General features: G+C 36.7%; 1 protein-coding gene across 4 annotated transcripts in view; it reads left to right on the top strand.

Annotated features, from left to right (window-relative positions):
- shtd (anaphase promoting complex subunit 1) overlaps window positions 1-21,249 on the top strand; it is an 844,012-nt gene that overhangs the window by 576,622 nt on the left and 246,141 nt on the right. For all 4 annotated transcript variants that reach the window (XM_090401046.1, XM_090401047.1, XM_090401049.1 and 1 more), the window contains 2 exons: window positions 5,422-5,496; window positions 17,371-17,435. In XM_090401046.1, the coding sequence (XP_090257172.1) occupies window positions 5,422-5,496; window positions 17,371-17,435 (140 nt within the window). The remainder of the gene's footprint in view (window positions 1-5,421; window positions 5,497-17,370; window positions 17,436-21,249) is intronic.

Consider the following 21,249-nt stretch of genomic DNA (forward strand, 5'->3'; position numbering starts at 1 on the left):
CACTCATCAAAATTATATTGAAAAAATTTGAATTGAAAAAAATGTATAATGATTTCATAATTATTTTTTATTTCAAATGCATTAATAAAATAGAAATTTATCGTTCTTCCCCCCAATACTATATACACTCATATTCTTAGAAACTGCATCACCTGCTGTAACCATTTTTTTTTATAATTAAATTTAAATGCTTATTTGAAAAGGGATAATAACACAATAATTATCACAAATAATGAAAGTTATATAACATTTTTATTTTTGATTAATATTTGACTCTTTTTAGTACAAGATATGATATAATTAGGAAATGACATCAAATTTGAAAAATTTTCAAATATTTCAAAATGGAGTGGATAGTGATATTTTCACTGGAAAAACAAATATCAGTATCAAAATTCAGTTTGACTTACATTCAAAGTTAAAAATTTACTTTTTGTTGTTTAGTACTTTGTGGGTACTCTTGCCTTTATTACATCTTGGCATCAGTGGGGTATTGACAAAATCAATTTCCTGATGGATGAAACTGTCCATTCATGGTTCAGTACTCTTATAATGGTGAAGCTCCCGAAGTGTTTATGGCTGTGTTTTCAGTCTCCGTTTGTTACCACAAATTCTCAATGGGATTGAGATCTGGGCTGTTTCCTGGCACAGTAATCACTAAATTGAGTGTTCATTGAGCTGCTTATTTACCTGCAACAAAAGTTTTTTTAAGTATTAAAACACAATTCATATGATGCATTTTATGGTTATAATAGCAATACTTGCAATTTTCGCCCTATAACAAGGGGCAGAATCATCCTGAATGATGCAGTTTGTCATTATGATAAAGTGGTCTCTGATAGTAGGCAGCAATTCTTCTTTAATACTTGTGCATTCACTGAACTTTTGTGAAATGCAAGCGACAAACTCAGTGATATGATATGCAGCCCCAGATCACCTGACTGATCGACTGAGAATTTGGCTGTTGCCACCTGACAGTCAGGATTGAATTTTTCCCCAAATCTTCTTCAAATTGAAACTGCATCACCTTATATAATTTTTTATTTTACTTTATTTTTATTAAATCCCATGGTATTATTACTCCAGATCATAGAGGTCAAATTCATATATTTTATAAAGCACCTTTTCTGGGTTGTTATAAAGTTTACATTTAGAAATGTTCATACAATTTAGTAAATGCAGTGGTGATGCTTCCTCAATGTTACAGATTTTTCAGATGGGAAAGACTTTTATGCCATTGCTAAATTTGATTGGTCTTGACTATAAATAATAAGTTAACTTATCATTTATAGTCATGCCATAGGTACCTTTAAAGATTAGACAAACTTGTGTCTAATGTGTGACTGACTGACTGACTGACAGGTATCAAAAAATTATGTATAGGGAGGAGGAGGGTGACCAGGTGTACTCAAGGTGAGCCATTGTTGTTTAACAGGTAAACCAGCGATATTGGAGTGGGTGCTGAGTGTGATATCTAGTTATTTGCTGATAATGCTAAGTTAGAGAGAGAGAGAGAGAGAGAGAGGCATAAGAAATGTAGCTGATACAAAGAATCCCAGATTGATTATATTGGCAAATAACAATGAATATCAGTTCACTGTTTCTATGTGATAGGTTGTGCATTTTGAATGGAGGATATTACAGATGGAGAATTATATTACCCTCCTACCAGCCGAGGTGGATGAAATAGTGAGACCAAATTGCACTTCTTATCCATGTTATTCAATGGGTGTTACAGAATTGTATCCAGATTTAGCTGGATGTCTATAGGTGTCATGGCCGGTTGTGGGTTAATATAGTGAGTTGAACCTTAGCAGTCACATTGCTAAGATGGTTTAGTCATGGCATTGGATAAAAGCACCATTAATAAGAATACTAACCTATTAGTATTCTCTTTAACAGTAACTGGCCAAAATTCCGTAGGCCAGTTAGTTACTTGCTGGAACCCAGTTGACACATGTGTAATGACAAGAAACTAAGATCTTGAAGAAGCTGGCATGTAAAATTGTGCATATGAGGGCAGATTGAGAAAATGTGGTGTTCATAAAACAAGGAATAGAGGGAGAGGCAACATGATAGAAACATACTAGTTAATAAGATCTTGCAGCATAGAAAAAGTGAGATTTTGTAGCTTATTGGTGGTGGAGATTAGAACTAAGTGTTATCTCTGGACGCTTGTTAGGGGTGTTTTTAAGAAGCTTTTGAGATCCATGTTTTTCTCATGGCATGTGGTGAATGTTTGAAATGGACTACCATTAGTTGTTTTGAGCGCATCTTTGGTAAACTTATTCAAAGAGAGAGAGAGAGAGAGATGGATGTGAGTTCTTGGACTCTTTACAGGTGCAGTTATAATAATAATAAGGCCAAGAATGATTTTCCCATACCATGGGATAACATTGATAATACAATAAAACTATGTAATTACATATTTACCTTGAAAAAATGTCAGTCCAGTTCTTCAAATTGAGTACAATTTAACTTGATATGAAGAATGAATAAGCAGATTTCTGCATTTGGTGTTCTGTGCAGAACAGGAAAAAAATCTTCACAGTTTAAGACATCTGTATAATGGAGAAAGCAGAACTGGAATTGTGAGTTAATCCTATTTTTTTTCATGTAATGAGTCATGTTTTATTTTATAGCTATAAACCTAATTTGAAAAGATTTGGCATGCTGTAAAGAAGATCTATTTATATATCATCTTCATCATCTTCATCTTCCTTATACCCTCTTTTACCTTGCGGTGTCGAGGGTCCATTGATCATCAGACCTCACTCTGTTTACAGGATAAGGTGGTCAGCCTTATGCCCCGGTGTATCCAATGGCCTGTAGTGTTGAGTTCTCAAGGCCAGTTTGCCTGCATTGCGGGATGAAAAACCCCAGAATAAACTGGGGAAAAAACCCTGCTGTCCACGCCCAAGACTGACTAACTTGGCTATGGCTGAGGAATATTCTTCAGCTCCTCACGTCACCGACGGGAATCGAACCTAGGACACTCCTTCCCCAGGCATATGGTTGCGAGGCGCATAGCCACTAGGCTAACCGCGTGGACCTATTTATATATTAATGTGTAAAATGTGGGCTCTTTTTATCCCTCGTATATCTTTATACGCTATTACTTTTACTTCTTCTTTTTCTCTCTTTTGCGTTATGCTATACTTTCTTTACTTTACTTTTCCTGCTCTGTTTCTTACACATTACACTTTTACTTAAGTTGCCACAGGTTATCTAATACCTTGAGAATCTTGGAAAATTTATTTAATGTTACGACTGTGCCACCAAGATTCTCCTTTATGGGTATTAAATATAATTAAGATCATCTGCAGTATCTCTCTAAATCTATCTTAGGCTTTATTGTCAGTCATGGCTACACTTATTTAACCTTGCACACAGGTTCACATTTTATTTAGGAGCAGTGCATTGGATTAAGGATTAGTGAATACACATTCTTTAGCATAACAAACATATTTATTAAACTAGGATACATTAATACAGTTTCTTAAATGAATTGGCTCTTCAAAAAATTAAAAGCTAAGAATTATAATCTCATTTAATATACACACATTAAAATGCACACCAATACGATCAAATACTCTATAATCTCATTCATTCTGCTTCTAAGAATTATAATCTCATACATTGTACGTACATAATGAACATGCAGCAATACTATCATATAAGAATCGATGTTCGCATCCTAGAACTAAACTGTTCAAGCAATATGCATATATTTCACTCAACAAGTTTCTCATATTTAAATTATCTCAACTATTCCTTTAGCCTCTTAGTCTGGGACAAATCACAATTTAACCTTTATATATATATATGTCCTGCTGAATATATATACTTCAAACAACAAGTATGCTATATCTAAATCACTACCAGTATTTCTGTAACCTCATAGTCCGGGACAAATTATCACAATTTAACCTTTATATATATGTAGATGGCATTGATGGAGATGATTCGTAGTAGAGGCTCGGTGTAGTGGTTGAGACAGTTGTAGGTGTCCTCCCGCGATGAGTCTTCAGACTCCTTGGAGGTATCAGGAATAATAATAATAATAATGTCCCGCAGAATATATATACTTCAAACAACCAGTATGCTATATCTAAATCACTACCAGTATTTCTGTAACTTCATAGTCTGGGACAAATTATCACAAGTTAACTTTATATATGTTCCGCCAAATATATAAATACTTCAGTGTTGTACTCACAGTTCTTCTCATGACACAATTATCTGAACTGGCTCTTTTGTCTCTTATCTGGTTCTGCTGGCTTCTTTTCCAGCCTGGGCCTCATCATTCGTGCTGGTTTCCTTTTTGTTAGCTCTGTCGCATCATAGAAGATTTTCAGGGGATTGGATTATGTCTCACCGATACTGCTTTTCCGTCCTGGGCTTTTAGCATTCGTGCGGGCTTCTTTCCTTTAGCGCTGTTGCATCTCAAAGATTTCCAGGAGCTTGACGTATATTATTATGGTTCCACTTCTCTTCTGACATTTCGCTACTTCTCTTCGGATGTCCAAATGGACTCGCGATGCTAGATTCCGTGACACTACGAGAAGAGACTGCATATGCGTACCAGCATACAGCTGCCGTACTGCTGCATACTGCCTCCACCTGCTACATTTTCGATCTGCTGCATATGGATACCTGGATAAAGAGCCCCCTGGATACTTCTGGGTCCTTTTTTTATATTCCCTCTTGCAGTCCCTGGAATAAGGGTTGAGAACCCCTAGCATTCCTGCAGGAAAAAAGGAGGGGGGGGGTGACCTTCAAGTTGTTGTTGTTTACTTTTGTTTCCCCCAGAACATACAAAAACAATCTTATTCACTATACACGGGAGATCCTTTAGTTGTTTGCCACCTGTTGTTGCACTGTCCTTGGGGCATGCGTTAGGTTAAGCTTTGAACAATTGAAGGCACATTACAATTTCCAAATAAGTTTCTAAGCTCTTTTTTTCAAATTGGAACCACTAAAATAGCAGGCTGCTTTCTAAGGCATTGGCCTTGAAATACACAGCTTAACATTCCTACCTTTTCAATACATACTTGTATGGTTTTTCAAATCACAAAAAAATTATAACTACAGTTAATATAAACCTTATATACAAAATTCCACAATCAGCATGAAAATTACAATGTCCTTCTATATACAATGTTTGTTACATCTGTTAAAATCGATGCACAGTTAAGAAAAAAAATTCCTGCTGCATCAAATTTTACAAATGTTTGTTATAAATTATTTTGTATATATGATCAACAATTGTAATAGCTCCTTAATATTGCATTTCTTTTTGTTCATAGAAATCTTCAACTTGGCAATGATTCTGTTTTGTTTTTGTTTTTTTCCTTTTGTTTTGTTTCATAAGGAGCATTATGTGGATGCATTCTTACTTTATTTTTTTTCCCCCCTTAGACATTGAGCAAAGGACTTATCATGTGGGAAGAAATATATCCTTCAAAAGCATGGATTGAAGGTCATGTTCCATCTGTGAGTAACTTTATATTATTATTTTCCGATGTCAAGTGATTGGATATTATTAAATAGAACTACTTATTTAAATAATTAACTGAATAGAAGCAGGTCTTTTTTTTATCACGTTGAAAGCTTTATCTAACAAAATAGTCTCCTTTCATAGTGTCTTGGATAATCAATTGCTAGTTGATAAAATTCCTTTTCTTAATTCAGGGGTTGGCAACCTGCAGCTTGCAAGCTGCAAGCAGCTCTTTAACTTTTAGCCTACAGGTACAAGGGCATAATGAATTGCTAGTTGATAAAATTCCTTTTCTTAATTCAGGGGTTGGCAACTTGCAACTTGCAAGCAGCTCTTTAACTTTTAGCCTACATGTACAAGGGCACACCACAAACAGTTCTCAGTTTACTTTGCCTGTGCATCATTAGCTGAGCACATTTACTGCGAGGTGTCAAAGGTTAATTGTTACAAGGGGAGTGAGTATAAAATAGTTTAAACAGGAATCATATGATATCCACCGTATGCAGTGCTCGTGATATATACATGAATACATGTTATAAATCAGTTGACTTTTTAAATAAATGTTTTGGTATTATTAGCCATCTGAACAATGCAAGTCTTTCAGCATGTTTAAAGATGAAAATTATGGCATGCTTGACTGATGTAGAGAGACTTGTTCTTCAACAGTAAAAGTCACATTAACTCGTACTTAATTAGATGTTTGTTAAATTTTTTCAGTATTAATAAATAATAATTCAAATGTTTTTTGTTAATCACCTTTCTATTCTGTTCCATTTCGTAAACTAACCCCCCCCCCTTCAGTTTTAATATTTCATTCATTGAAAAGAAAGAAGAACATAACAGTGTACACCGTTCAGTCAAAATATTATGACTACCATAATATTAGTTAAAAGCCCCCAAATGGGGAACTGAACAATGAGACTTATTTGGGCCTATTGTCTCACAGAAGATTCTACTGAGGAAGAAGTAGGAGAATTTTTTGAGACATTACAGAAGGTAGTCAAAAAGAAAAATGAAAAGCTGATCCTTGTTGTGGATCTAAACAATAGAGCAGGAAACGATTATCAGACATAGAAATGTTTGGGGAAAATTTGGAGAATAGGGCAAAGCTAATATTTATGGTAAGTACCTACTGGATTTCTGTTCCGGACTAATCATTACTAATACTATGTTCCAATATAAAGATGGGCACAAATTCACATGGAGTGAAGATGCAGAAATTAAGAAGGCTGAGTCAGAAGTCTACAGTTCACTTCTGAACTGTAGACTGAAATACACAAATATTATTTAAGAAAAAATGAAAGACTGAAAACAAGAACCAGACCATAGAGCTTCACTGGCAGATTGAATAAAAAACATTGATTGATTCAGCCAGAGAGAGAGAGAGACAGCAAGGCATATGGTGAAGTTGTCTGGAATGATAGAAAAAGTCAGAACTCCATAGTGGACTCAGGAAGATAGAGGCAGCCAACAAAAAGAAGAAAGCATGTTGAAATCTCCTGACAGATAAGCCAGTTGTGCTCTTAAATACAGAGAACTAACGAAACAAGCCATGGGAAGACATTGGAAAGAATATAGAAAATAAATAGAAGGAAGGTGGCCGAAATTCTAGAGACATATTGAAAAATGTCCCAGTAAACTAGATGTTCGATCAAGTAATTAATAATGCTGCATCTGTGTTTTCTTAATAAGATTTTGTATATTCTTGTAGATAAGATTATACATTGGTTAGACATACTTCTAATTTTTTAGGAAATGACAATGTAAACTAAATTATTAATTATAAAAACTTTAATTAATAACTACGTATATTTCGGTAATGTTACATTGCCACTTCAGGGATTACAAATCAATGATATGTGCACACAGGGTACTATAGAATATGATCTCACCAGCACCCAAATCAGAAGTCCATAGGCTCCTTAAGAAGGTTATTTCTTGGCCTGTGGAAGTGACTAATAGACTAAAACCTTTAAACTGTAGACCTCCCCCCCCCCCTTGGATATATGGACTACCAAAAATCCATAAGCAAGGTGTTCCATTGTTGATGGCATATATTCCCCCACGTATAAATTAGGCAAACATTTAGCCAACCCCCCCCCCCCCCCACCCCCCCCCCCCCCCACCCCCCCCCCCCCCCACCCCCCCCCCCCCCCACCCCCCCCCCCCCCCACCCCCCCCCCCCCCCACCCCCCCCCCCCCCCACCCCCCCCCCCCCCCACCCCCCCCCCCCCCCACCCCCCCCCCCCCCCACCCCCCCCCCCCCCCACCCCCCCCCCCCCCCACCCCCCCCCCCCCCCACCCCCCCCCCCCCCCACCCCCCCCCCCCCCCACCCCCCCCCCCCCCCACCCCCCCCCCCCCCCACCCCCCCCCCCCCCCACCCCCCCCCCCCCCCACCCCCCCCCCCCCCCACCCCCCCCCCCCCCCACCCCCCCCCCCCCCCACCCCCCCCCCCCCCCACCCCCCCCCCCCCCCACCCCCCCCCCCCCCCACCCCCCCCCCCCCCCACCCCCCCCCCCCCCCACCCCCCCCCCCCCCCACCCCCCCCCCCCCCCACCCCCCCCCCCCCCCACCCCCCCCCCCCCCCACCCATTTTTACAAAAGGTGTATATGCTCCGAAAGAGTCATTTTTGTCTGTGTGTTTTGGTCATTCATGCAAAAAATAGAATGAAGTATAATCAACTGCATCGTAACTTTGACACACGCATTGGATTTTTGTAGTAGTACTAATACTCACTAGAATTCTTTGATTCATGTAAAATCATGAATCATGAGAGTTCTCATGAAAATAATTTGGCAATTTTATCTGAACAGTTTAAAACATGTGCACATGCCTACATGGGGTTGTCAAAACAATGGAAATATCTATAAATTTTTTGGAGAATTTTTTATTAATAAGCTCTAGGTGCACATCGACTATTAGTAACACCATAAATTCAATGTGGGATAGATTGATGTATTTACAATAACGGAATTTAGGACCATTCTTCTTGCAAAATATGTCCCCACGTGGCTCATGATACATCTACAATTTCTGCCGTTTTGTTTACAGTAACTCTTGCAACATGCACTCTAATGATCATATCTTCTTGGAGGTCACTGAGGTCTGACATTTTGCACACTAACTGCACATTATCAATCTGATGTGACGGTGCAGTGACATAGTTGATGATGAATTAGCTGTTGTGCAGTTAGTATGCAAAATGTTACGGCTCAGTGACCTCCAAAAAAAGGTACAATCATTGGAGTGCCGCTTGTAGGAGCTGCTGTAACCATAACAGCAGAAATCGTGGGTGTATCACGAGCCACAGTATCGAAGATTATGACAACATTTGGAAACTGACAAGGCGTTGTCTCCAATAGGTTCTCCAAGCTTTGATCATATTTTGCAGGAAGGATTGTCCCAAATTCCATTATCTTATGTACATGACTGGTATCAGTCTATTCCACAACTTGAAATTTTTCAGTAAATAACAATGTATACTAAAATATTAATTAAAAAACTTTAATCAATACCTTCCTATATTTTGGTAATGTTACATTGCCATCTTCTAGGAATATAAAAACTATGATATGTGCATGCAGGCACTAAAAATGAGCAAATGAGGGTGAAGAAGGCAACTGCCGTTGGTCCTAAAGGCCCCTTAGTGGGCTAAATTAGGTTGTCTTGGCTGTTTTCCTGATGTTCTAAGGAACCAAATTTGTTGAGATTTGGGAAGTTTTTTTAGAGCTGAGGCTGATTCCAAGAACAGTCTTTCATATTTATAATTGCTGTGGTGTAGCAAAGTGACTTTCTACATGTATTCTGTGGTGGGTATCTAGTGCATGGTCCGCAAGTCCTGAGTGGCTGTATTGGTGAAACCAGATGTAGTCTTTGTGTTCGGAAATTCTGATATTAGCTGTCATGTCTGTTTGGGTGTAGTAGGACACTTTACAGCTACAAGGGACCTGGTATACTCCAGGTAGGTCTAGGGGAAGTGGCTGATCTTTGGAGGAGCAGACAAGGGATGCCAATTTCTTATGTGGTTTGTAACAGGTAGTCAGATCATACTTTTTTAGGATTTTTGTGAGCTTTTCATATGAGCTCCGGATATGGAATGGTGATAGATTTAGTGTAATCTCTGTTAAGAAACGAGGGGTGGTGATTTGTGGTTAACTGGTTTTCATGTTTTCTGGATTTTTTGGAGGTTGTAGCCATTGACTAAGAAGGTGTTAAGGATTTGGTTAAGGTCAGTAGTTAGGTTAAGTAATCTGTTAACAGATTAATTTTGCCCTGTTAAATAGGGTTTTTATAATCCCATATTGTTGTGAGGGGTGGTGGTGTGATTGTTGGTGATTGTATCTATCTGTATGGGTCGGTTTCAGAGAAAGCCAGGAATCCATCAGACTGGTGTGTGTAATTAACACAGGTAAGCTTTCAACTTTACTGTTAGATCATTCTACCTACCTACCAATTGAATATGATCCCACCAGCTCTCAAATCAGAACACTCCAAAGACACTTTAAGAAGGTTACTTCTTGGCCTATGGAAGTGATTAGTGGACTAAACCTTTCAACTATGGACCCCCCCCCCCCTCAAAAAAAAAAAAAAAAATATATATATATATATATATGGACTACCAAAAATCCATAAGCAGAATGTGCCATTATGTCCCATTGTGGATGTCCCTGATCCCCCCCCCCCCATACAAATTAGAAAACATTTAGCCAATGTGCTCACACACATTATACTGGCAACACATCATCACACATAAAAAAACTCAGCCCACTTTAAAGCCAGTATAGAAACCTTTCTCTCCAAATCACTGACATAACAGTCAGTTTTGATGTCTCCTCCTTATTCACAAATGTCCCATTCACAGATACCTTAGATCTAATTCAAGCCAAATTTCCTCCCAATATCTCAGCCCTATTTCAGTTCACCATGAACTCAGGCTTTTTGTTTGGCAGGGAAAATTCTCCAAACAAATAGAGGATATAGCAATGGGCTCTCCACTCTCTCTCTCCCTCTAGCAAACTTCTTTATGGAAACTTTTGAAGAAAAAGCCTTAAACTCAGCCCCACAAAAACCCACTGCCTGGCTACGCTATGTAGATGATGTGTTTTCTATTTGACCACATGGCTTAGATACATTCTACAACTTTCTAACACACTTAAACCATCATCTCCCTGGAATCCAGTTCACCTTGGAAAAAGAAAACAACAACAGTCTCCCTTTTCTAGACAAATCTGTTTACATGCCAGCCTGATGGATCCCTGGCTTTCTCTGTTTACAGAGAACCAACCCCATACAAGTAGATATTCATTGTAATGCATAGACCATAGGATAAGAGTGTTCATTGTTAAACTAGTCCAAGGTTTAAGACTACACTGAAAATTAGTTAGAAATGGTAATCATGTTTTGTCTTGACTTGCTAAAATTCAACAATTTCTAATTTGCAAAATGATGTGAAATGATTCAGTAGTACTATGTCACTAAATCATGCCTGGTTTCAAGATTTTCAATTATAGTTCCATTTTTATTCATAAAACTATGAAATGTTAATTATATGTGCATATATATTTTATCATAATTGTCTATTTTTCTCTGGCCTGATGAAATTGATACCATTTTAATAATAAATAAAATGATCTAAATGTTGACTATACTGACTATGCACTAAACCGAATATTATTATTATTAAGAGAGACCTTCAAGTAGTCAGAGACTCATCGAGGGAGATCAGATACTACACACACACACTAGCTGTCATACTTATTCTTGAATTCATTCACACTGCTTGCACTCACAACATCCAATGGCAATCCATTCTAATCACGCACTACCCTCTGAGAGAAAAATCTAGCCCTCTCACCTTTCTTGGCGGCCTTCATTCTCAGCTTCCAAGGATACCCTCTCATTCTTTCCTCACCCTCCATAAATTATTCCGTCAATTGAGATCTTGTATGATCCTTTCAGAAGTTTGTAAGTCCCAATCATATTACCCTTCTTTTTCCTGTTTGCTAGTGGCTGCAGTCTACAAATTCTCAATCTGTCTTCATAATCAGTATTCAATCCTGATATCATTTTTAAACTCTCCTTTGTACTCTCTCCAATATATCAGAATCACAATGGAAATCAGGAGACCAGACCTACGTACAGTAGCCCAAGGGAGGTCTTATCAAGGCCTTGTAAAGAGGCAAAATAACATCCTTATCTTTACATGTAAATGTTCATTTCATCATTGCAATTATCTTTTGAGTTGTATTTGCAATCTTTGCCACGTGGCCTCTAAAATCCAAGACCCCTAGCTTCATCAGTTTCTTCTAGCCTAATCTCACCAATATAATACGACATTGGATATCTAATCATGCCGAAGTGAATAACTTTACATTTACTCAAATTGAACTGACACTCATTTTCCCATGCCCACAATTCCAGCCAATTCAAATCATTCTGCTAAGACTGCATATCAGCAGCTTTCCTGATTACTCTACCTGTCTTTGCATCATCAGCAAATAGTTGTATTTTGCATGTCAAATCCTTCCCAATATCATTAATGTACAGATTGAGTAACAGTAGACCAAGCACTGATCCTTGTGGTACACCACTTATTACCTTAAACCTTGTGGACTCAGATCCCCTGTATACCACTTTTTTGATATCAGTCAGTCAGCCATCTTCTTATCCATGTTAATATTGTATAACCCAAACCCATTTTCACCAATTTATGTAACAGTCTGCCATGCTGTATTCTGTCAAAAACCTCATCAAAATCCAAAAGTTTCATGGTTTATCCATTCCCCTTGTCTAGTTCAATGATAACATTGTTATAGAATGTGAGCAAGTTGCTAAGACATGACCTTCCCTATTAGTAAATGTTGTTCATTTCAAAGTAGAGATTCACTGTCAACCCATTTCTGAATGTGAGCCATAACCAATTTTTCCAAAATCTTCACCACCACTCCTGAGATAATAATTGGTCGATAGTTGGATACGTTGGTCTTTGCACCACCCTTGTGCAATGGAAATTACCATACATTCCTTCCATTTCTGCAGAATCATCCCTGTTCTGAGACTCATATTAAACAGCCTGGACAAAGGAATGGCCAGTTCAACTGAACACACTTTTAGCATACGTGTGCTGATATTCCATCAGTCCCTAGTGCTGAGTTCTGATTCAATTTTTGCAACAGCTCTAAAACCTCAGCCTCACACACCTGCATTTCTTCATCTAGTGAAGAGGTAACATTGAGCTCAATGTTGCGTTCACCAGGTTGAGAGCTTTTAACAAAATGGGCACTCATTAATTGAACAACCTCTTCTGCATCTGTAACTGTCACGCAATCTGGATTTATAAGAGTTATTCTTTCTTTTATTTGCAGCATATCAATAAAATTCTTGTGGATTGTCTTTAGCATGCACAGCCAGTTTCTTTTCATACTCAGACTTTGCTTTGCATACAACAGTTGTGACTATTCTAGCCTGCTGCTTATAAAGTTCATAACGGATATCATCCTCATGCAGTATTCCTTCCACATCGTCCTTTTCTTACGAATTTCTTTGTTAATAATATTACACAGCCGTTTGACTCCTACTCTGTTTTTTCTTCGAACTCTCGGAACACATTCTGATATCGCATCATTTAAGTATTGTTTAAATGCTTCGCATGCACTGTTGATATTCTTTCCATCCAGCAACCAAACCCATTCCACTAAACTCAGTATTCTCCTCAGTTAGTCATAATTTCCTGCTTTGTAGTTCAGCAAATATACAAATAAAGAATTTAATACAAGGTGATGCAGAAGTCGCACACATCATAAAATAAACTTTTTTTCAATATTGGTGACAAACTTTATATAACTAAATATACAAACAAAGCTTATAACTGGAGGTAACTCTTCAAAGCACATGGAATTACTGACTGCTCTGATATCTTCAGTGATGTTCATCAGTTGTGTGAAAATTATTTGTATACACCTTATCTTTCAGGTAACTAAGATGAAATCTTGAGGTGACAAATGTTGGGACCTTGGGAGCCATAGTCCTTTAGAAATCGGCCTGTAACCAAAAAAACTCTTGCAAATATTGCATTGTTTCATTTCATGTACGGCAAATGGCACCATCCTGCTGAAAATAATAACATTCTTCAGTCTCAAGGAGAGCCATGAACTGAGGGATGATATCTTGGTACAGTGCACTGTTCAATTGTCATCTCAAAGAAAATGGGTACAACAATGCAATGCTGTGATTTTGAACACCACACTCTGATTTTCAAAGAATGCAAGGAAATTTCATGGGAAATCATGAGGATTTTCCAATGACCATATGTAATTTTAGATATTGACGTATCCAGTTAGGTGGAACCATGCTTTGTCACTGAAGAAAACATTGTCCAACTCATGAACTCCATTTTCTTCAACAGATGATCAGACAACCTACTGTATGCAACAGGTTTTTATTTATCCAGTGGCTACATTCCTGAACTGATTGAACACAGTATGGATGACGCTAATTCTTTGGTGGCTCCAACTGCTGCCATATGACATACCTGTCTGGGCAGAGTTTTCTAAGACTCTTTGAAAGTGAACATTGCAATACATCATGTACTGCTGTCAGTTTAGCCTCAAAATGGAAGGTCTTCCATGCTGCTGTTTGTCTGTACCTGATTCGATTTCCCAAAAGCATATGATTAATCTTGTAATTGTCAAATATCGAGGAACAAAAGAGTTGGGATACTTCTGACAGAACTCCTCCACAGGATTTATGTAAGAACGACAGGCAAAATAACATTCCAAAATAACTCTTGCTCCTCAGAAAGTACCATTTTGCTTTCCTCATGTAATCATTTCTTTATAAACAAAACTATGCATTGAGCACCCAATATCTGACACGTAGTGAATAGTTTACATGATAGTGGCTGATAGTCCTAGGGTGTCATCTATAGGCAAAACAAATAATTAGAATTTGAAACACTTCAATGCATCTCGGCTTCGACTTTGATGTGCATGACTTTTGGATTGTCCTATATAACATGCTAATATTTTGTGATGAGTTTGTCCTCACATCATCAGAATGAATCATCAGAATCAGTATGTGTAACATACAATGGGCTACTAAAGCTACTTGAAGCAAGAAAGAACCAAACAAAAGTTACAAAGCGATTCTGTTCTGCCAATCACATGCACCATCGAAACAGAGAACTTAGTCATTAATATTTATAAGCAAATTTAGCCAAAAGGCAAAGGAGAGCACTGCTACTTACAAGATGTAAGGTTTATGATGTAGAACAAGTTTAACAATAAAATTGCTAAACTTCACACAAAAGATTGGTATATGGCACATGTCATCTGCCCTATGAATATACATTTCTTACATAAAAGGCATCTTAGAATGCATTTTAAAATGTCTAAAAAATTTCAATTTCAGACAACCTTCAAACCAATAAACAAGATTTCCTCAATCCTACCTTTCACAAAAGACAAACTTCTGCACACTTGGCTTATCCAGATGGTGTTAGATTCCATGTCTCTGCAGGTTTTCCAAATTTCGGTAGACTACTCTAGCCATTGGATGATCAGAACATATGCTATATATCATTTCCTCCAGGCTGAGAAATCTGGTCTTACAGAAGATGGAGTGTCTTCTAGCCACCACAGGATCTTATTGGACATTATAAAAATGTAAGAGACTCTTCCAAGAATCTTTTGAGCTCTTCAGAATTAACCCAATTTTAATCAGAATAATGGGCTAAAAGTTTCTAAATTGTGGAAAATAGTAACTCTGTACTCTCTCCCATAATCCTACCTTTGAAGTGCAATTTTATCTATCATGCATGCACAAAAAGCCTTTAAATAATATATATATATACAGGAAAACCTCGCTTACCGTGATTAATTAATCCATCATTTAATGCGCACTAAGTGAAATCCCATTAAGCATATGCAATAAACAATAGGAATAATTATAATTCATCCATCAGTTAGCTTAAATTTGAGAAAAAAAATCACAGTATAAGATATATTGGGGAATGAAATCATCAAAATGAATAAAAATCAATTGCTTAAATTTTTATTTAATGTCTAAACATTTGATTGAGCTACTTTTTACAAAAAATATGTTTGAATAGTGCTCGACTTTCTCATCTTGTCATGCAATTTGCGATAGTGGAGATCGCTTTATCAAGATTTCGGTGGACTTCAAAGCTTCATTCCATATCAGGATCAGCATCAAACAAAATTTCCTTAGCATACTCAATGTGATTGAAAACTAGCTCAAGTTCTTTTGCAGTTAGCTTCTTAGTCGTAACATTCTCTTCTTGTTCACATTTCTTATCATCTTCATATGCATGCTGTTCTTCTAGTTGAAGGAGATCATTCTTGCTTAACTATTCTGAATAGGAATCGAACAAGTTTCTCACATCTTTATTATCCAGTTCATTAAATTCAAGTTCTTTTCCAACTGTGCTGATTTCTTCAATAATGTTAGATCTTGCATTTTGCGCACAATAAACTAACATAGGCTTGAGTTCAAAGTCGCCTTCTGCATTGCCTCCTAATAAAAGCATAAGACGATCTTTACACGCTTTGTATCCTGGTTGAGATGTTTCAGTTTTAGCTAGGAAAGATTTGTTGGCATATGCTTCAAAAAGAGACCAATTTCGTTGACGTTGAATATTTGCCAATCATCATAATCACGCTCCTGAATTATCCTTTGAAATTCTTCATGAAACTTGACTGCAGAATCTTTACCAGCACTAGCAGATTCTCCAGTTATTGTTATGCAGTCCAGTTCGATTTTTAAAATGGTCAAACTATTTTAAACTCACAGTGAAGCTTTCACATTCCTCATTGAAAATTGATCTCTTTCAATGAGGTAAAAATATAGAGAGCTTTTGCCTGAATATTCCCTGTACTAAGAGGTATTCTTTTTTGGTTATAATCCTCAATCCAGAGTGATAGAAGACACTCCATCTCGATCATTAAATGGCTTGTATTTTGGGTGATCTGCATGCTTAAAGAAGCAGTAGCAACTTTTCCTTGTTCTTTGTATTCTTTGCTCTTATTTAATATAGTCCAAGCCATAGACTCACTGTATCCCAGGTCTCACACAATCATTGCATTACTAGTGCTACTTTCATGTCTCTTAATGACTTCCAGCTTTTCTGCTCGCTGCAGATTGGCGACAAAAAATTTCGCATAACATAAAGTTTTGCATGACATAAAAAAAAAATCATGTTAACTGATTATTGCTCATAGCGAATTTGTGTTAAGCGAGGTTTTCTTGTATATATGTATGTATGTATCTATGCACACACACATAGACATTGTACAGTCAAATATTCCCAAATTCATGTAAGCTAATAGTCATTTTTCTTGTGACTCTATATGACATTGCTAGATACAGATATTTTAATTTGTTACTGGTAAATTTGAACTTTATAATTTTATTGTTAAGCCTGTTCTATACCATAAACCTTGCATTTTGTAGGTAGCTGTGCTCTCCTTCTTTGCCTTTCGGCTATGTTTGCTTGCATTTCTTGATGACTGAGTTCTCTGTTTCTACAGTCCTAAATAGTACATATGACTGCCAGGAGAGTGACAGAACAGAAGCACTTTGTAACTTTTATTTAGTTCTTTTTGTTTCATGTAGCTCAAGTAGCCTATTGTAAGTTTCATGTCTGATGATGTAATGATATATAATGATGAAATATTAGTAGGTTATATTAAATTATTTATTTCATTATGTAATTTAACACTTATAGTCATTTAATTATCTTACAATTAATAATAACAAAATTACACTGTGATTATATTCTTGCTTGTTATTTTATTTCTTGATTTGGTTCTGTTATTGCTAGTTTAAATTTTGTGTTATAATGTCTTGTAGATAGTTGCGTATCATGCATTTAAAAAGGGACAAGTGAATGCTGATGTGGATTTTGAGACAATGAGGTAAACTATATATATAAATTTAAAAAATAAATAAATAAATAAGTTTACGTTCATGTTAGGAGTAAAGATATGTATATCTTTTTAATACTGGTTTCCTTATCCCTACAAACAGCCCAAAACCAGGAAGTTTTAATTAAAGGACATGCCAAAAGATGTCCAGAACCCATACTTGCATGTCCATACTGTCATATCAGTAACTTGAAGATATCAGAATTCACATATTTGTTATTTATAATATACTGGTATATTTAATTTCTTTGCATAATATACAAATAAGAAACTGTTCTTAAAATGTACAGTAATCTAACATTTATCTGACTACATTGGGAAAAGCAGTATCATTGAAGGGTCACATAAACGAAGGCAAGTACATCGTGCTATACCAATAGTTGTTAGATAACCTGAATATCATTTCAGTAATAGGGCTAGATGGGATATCAGCTTGTGTGCTAAAGGAATGTTCAGTCAAAATGGCTTGACCCTTGATTGTTTGTATAACTTATATCTTTCCTGAGTCTCAGTTTCCGAAAGAATCCACAGGAATAGAAAGAATGTGTTATAGTTCCATTATACAAAGGTGGTGCAACAGTATCTCTGGAGTGCCGGTGAAGCTTTTAGAAAGGTTGGTAAGATCTCACATACAGAAATGGGTTGACAGACAAGCTATACTTTGCAAATTCTATTCTTGAGAGACACTTGTGACATTAAATTAAGAATTATTAACACGTTTACATAAGAATATTTTAATGTTTGCCAAATATTTCAGTTTGAATCTAACAAACTATCCTAGTGGCTTCTTAGGAACAGTTTTTACAAGGTGGAATACAAACAATTGATCATTCGAAAGTAGAATGAGCTGCGTGATGTTATATTGTTAAGCATTAAAGAGAGGTAAATTTCATCAGAGTGATGAACAAATTATAGGTATTAATTCGCAATTTCATATAACAATCTTAATTTATAAATTCAATTAAAGATAATATTAGACTAATGTAAGAATTAAAGGTCTCAATTAAAAAATAAAAAAAAAATTAGTGTGTTATCTGGATTAAACTTTCTCATATTTTTGACAGCTAAACAAAAGTCATGGGAGGACTTTGGCAAGAATATAGAAAATAAATATCAAGAAGGTGGCAAAATATTCTGGAGGTTGTTGAAGAAGCTTAAGAATGGAGGAAAGAGTGGAGGAAACTGCTAAATGAAACAAGCAGTGATGACAGCACAGTAGTAAAAAACACTGACCAGGCATTCAGTCAGGAATACATATCCATACTTGAAGTAGAAAAAGCCATCAAAGGCTTGAAATGTGGAAAGGTAGCAGGAGTAGATGATATTCTACCAGAAATGCTGAAGTATGGTGGTATAAGAGTCTTACAGTGGCTGCACTGCATAGTTCAGAAAGCTTGGACAGAGGGACGACTTCCCAATGATTGGAGTAGAGCTCTCATGGTACCCATATATAAAAAGGGAAATAAAACTGCATGTGAGAATTACAGAGGTATTTCCCTACTGAGTGTTCCTGGCAAGATCTATGCAAGTATACTTGAGAAGAATTGTGGAAGAAAAGCTTGGTGAAGAACAAGATGGATTCAGGCCAAATAGAGGCTGTCAGGATCAGATCTTCACTTTACAACAAATAGTGGAGAAAGCATGGGAATATAACAAAGATCTGTATTTAAGTTTTGTCGATTTGGAAAAGGCATATGACAAGGTGCCAAGAGAGAAGCTATTCAATACACTGCAGTTATATGGTGTCAACGGGGCATTATATCAAGCAATACTTAGTCTTTATTTGAGTTGTAATTCAGCAGTTAGAATTGAAGGAAGCACAGGAAGATGGTTTAATGTTAAATCTGGTGTGAGACAAGGATGTACATTATCCCCTCTGTTATTCATTATCTATATGGATCACATTATGAAGGAAAGTGGTATTAAACATGATATCAAAATTGGAGATGTTAATGTCAGCTCTTTGCTTTATGCAGGCGATGTTATACTTCTAAATAAATCTGCTACAAGTCTGCAAGATTCTCTGACTAAATTGAATAGCTGTTGTAATAGATATGGTATGAAGGTCAGCAATAAAAAGACAAAGACAATGAAAATTGGCAGAATCATTGAAAATGTCAGCTGTGTTGTGAATGGAGAACCTGTGGAACAAGTAAAACATTTCAGCCATTTAGGCACGATTTTTAGTGAAGATGGTAAATTAAATATAGAAATAGACAACAGAATCAGCAAAGCTGGTATGGTGGGAAGTCAATTGAATAAATTCATATGGAATAAGAGAGAAATTAGTCGGAACACTAAATTAGCTGTATACAAGACAGTGTTCAAACCAGTTTTAACTTATGGATCCGAGAGCTGGGTTAGAAGTAAAACACTTGACCAAAGACTAGAGACCACAGATATGAGATTGCCGAGAAAGATTATAGGCGTGAACAGATGGCATCAATGGTAATATCATATTAAAAACGAGGATATTAGGAAAGAACTTGGCATTGTCAGCATCCAGGAATGTGTTAGCAGAGCTAATCTCAGGTGGTATGGTCACTTAAACAGAATGGGCGAGGAAAGATTAGCAAAACAAGTGTTCTCTGCCAGGTTGGCAGCAAAACGACCAAGAGGAAGACCAAGATATAGGTGGATTGATATGGTACAAAGTGCTTTAGATGGTAGAAATATAAGATCTGATAATGTTGGAGTCTTGACAAGTAACAGACTGATTTGGAGGAAAATTGTAGATAGGAAATTAATAATGATGTAATTTTTTTCATGTAGTACTATCATATCCTGTACACCCCTTGAGGGTACATGGCAGGAATTTGATGTTGATGATGATATTTTTGACAAGGATATAGAATCATTTTGATACAAGTTAGGGCATTGAAGTAAGGCCTCAGCACTCTTGCTTTGAATAAGCATTCGAATTTATAGCAACATCTGTGTAGAAGGCGAGTCTTGAACCAGAGAATGTTGTGGCTTGTCTCTATCCCAGCTGTGCCAATCCAGACTTATTGGATTTGTTGTGAAGAATGTAGGATTGATGTTCTTGAATTCTTTTTACTATAGAGCATCCGATTTGTCCAAAGTATAACAGATTGCAGTTAAAAGGAACTTGATATACACCAGGCAGAGACATAGTTGAGTGGCTGTTAAATCATATTTCTTCATATATATGGAAATAGAACTCGATGTATTGATTCTTTGTTGTTATGGATTGGATTGTGGGAATCGAACAGATGTTGTGTAGTTTTTTTCGGAGAAGCCATTTAATTTCATGTGATGTTTGATAGTTGAAAGCTCTTTCTTTAATTCATGGGGAGTTGCGCAATTAGTTCTAGCTCATCGAATTAAACATTTTATTTATGATTCCTGTTTTTTTGATAAGGATGATGGGCAGATTGTTTGCGAATGTAACATCCAGTAAAAGTGGGTTTTCTGTAAACTGTTGATCAGAATACCTTACCTTCCTTTTAGCCAAAATCAATTCCTTACATCCTCATACCATGGAGATTGAAAAAGACAACAAGTTATCCTTTTTAGACATCCTCATCCACTCACCTTCAGGTATTCTGACTACAGTTTACAGAAACCCCCTTTTACTGGACGTTACATTCTCAAACAATCTGCCCATCATCCTTATCAAAAAACAGGAATCATAAAATATTTAATTAGACGAGCTAGAACTAATTGCTCAACTCCCCATGAATTATGGAAAGAACTTTCAACTATCAAACATCACATGAAGTACATTCATACAGTCTTCACAACAAATCCAATGTCTTGATTGGTGCAGCACAGGATAGAGACA

This window comes from Typopeltis vanoorti, chromosome 11, assembly GCF_054136105.1.
Source record: "Typopeltis vanoorti isolate ZY-2024b chromosome 11, IOZ_Tvanoo_1.0, whole genome shotgun sequence".
NCBI lineage: Eukaryota > Metazoa > Arthropoda > Arachnida > Uropygi > Thelyphonidae > Typopeltis > Typopeltis vanoorti.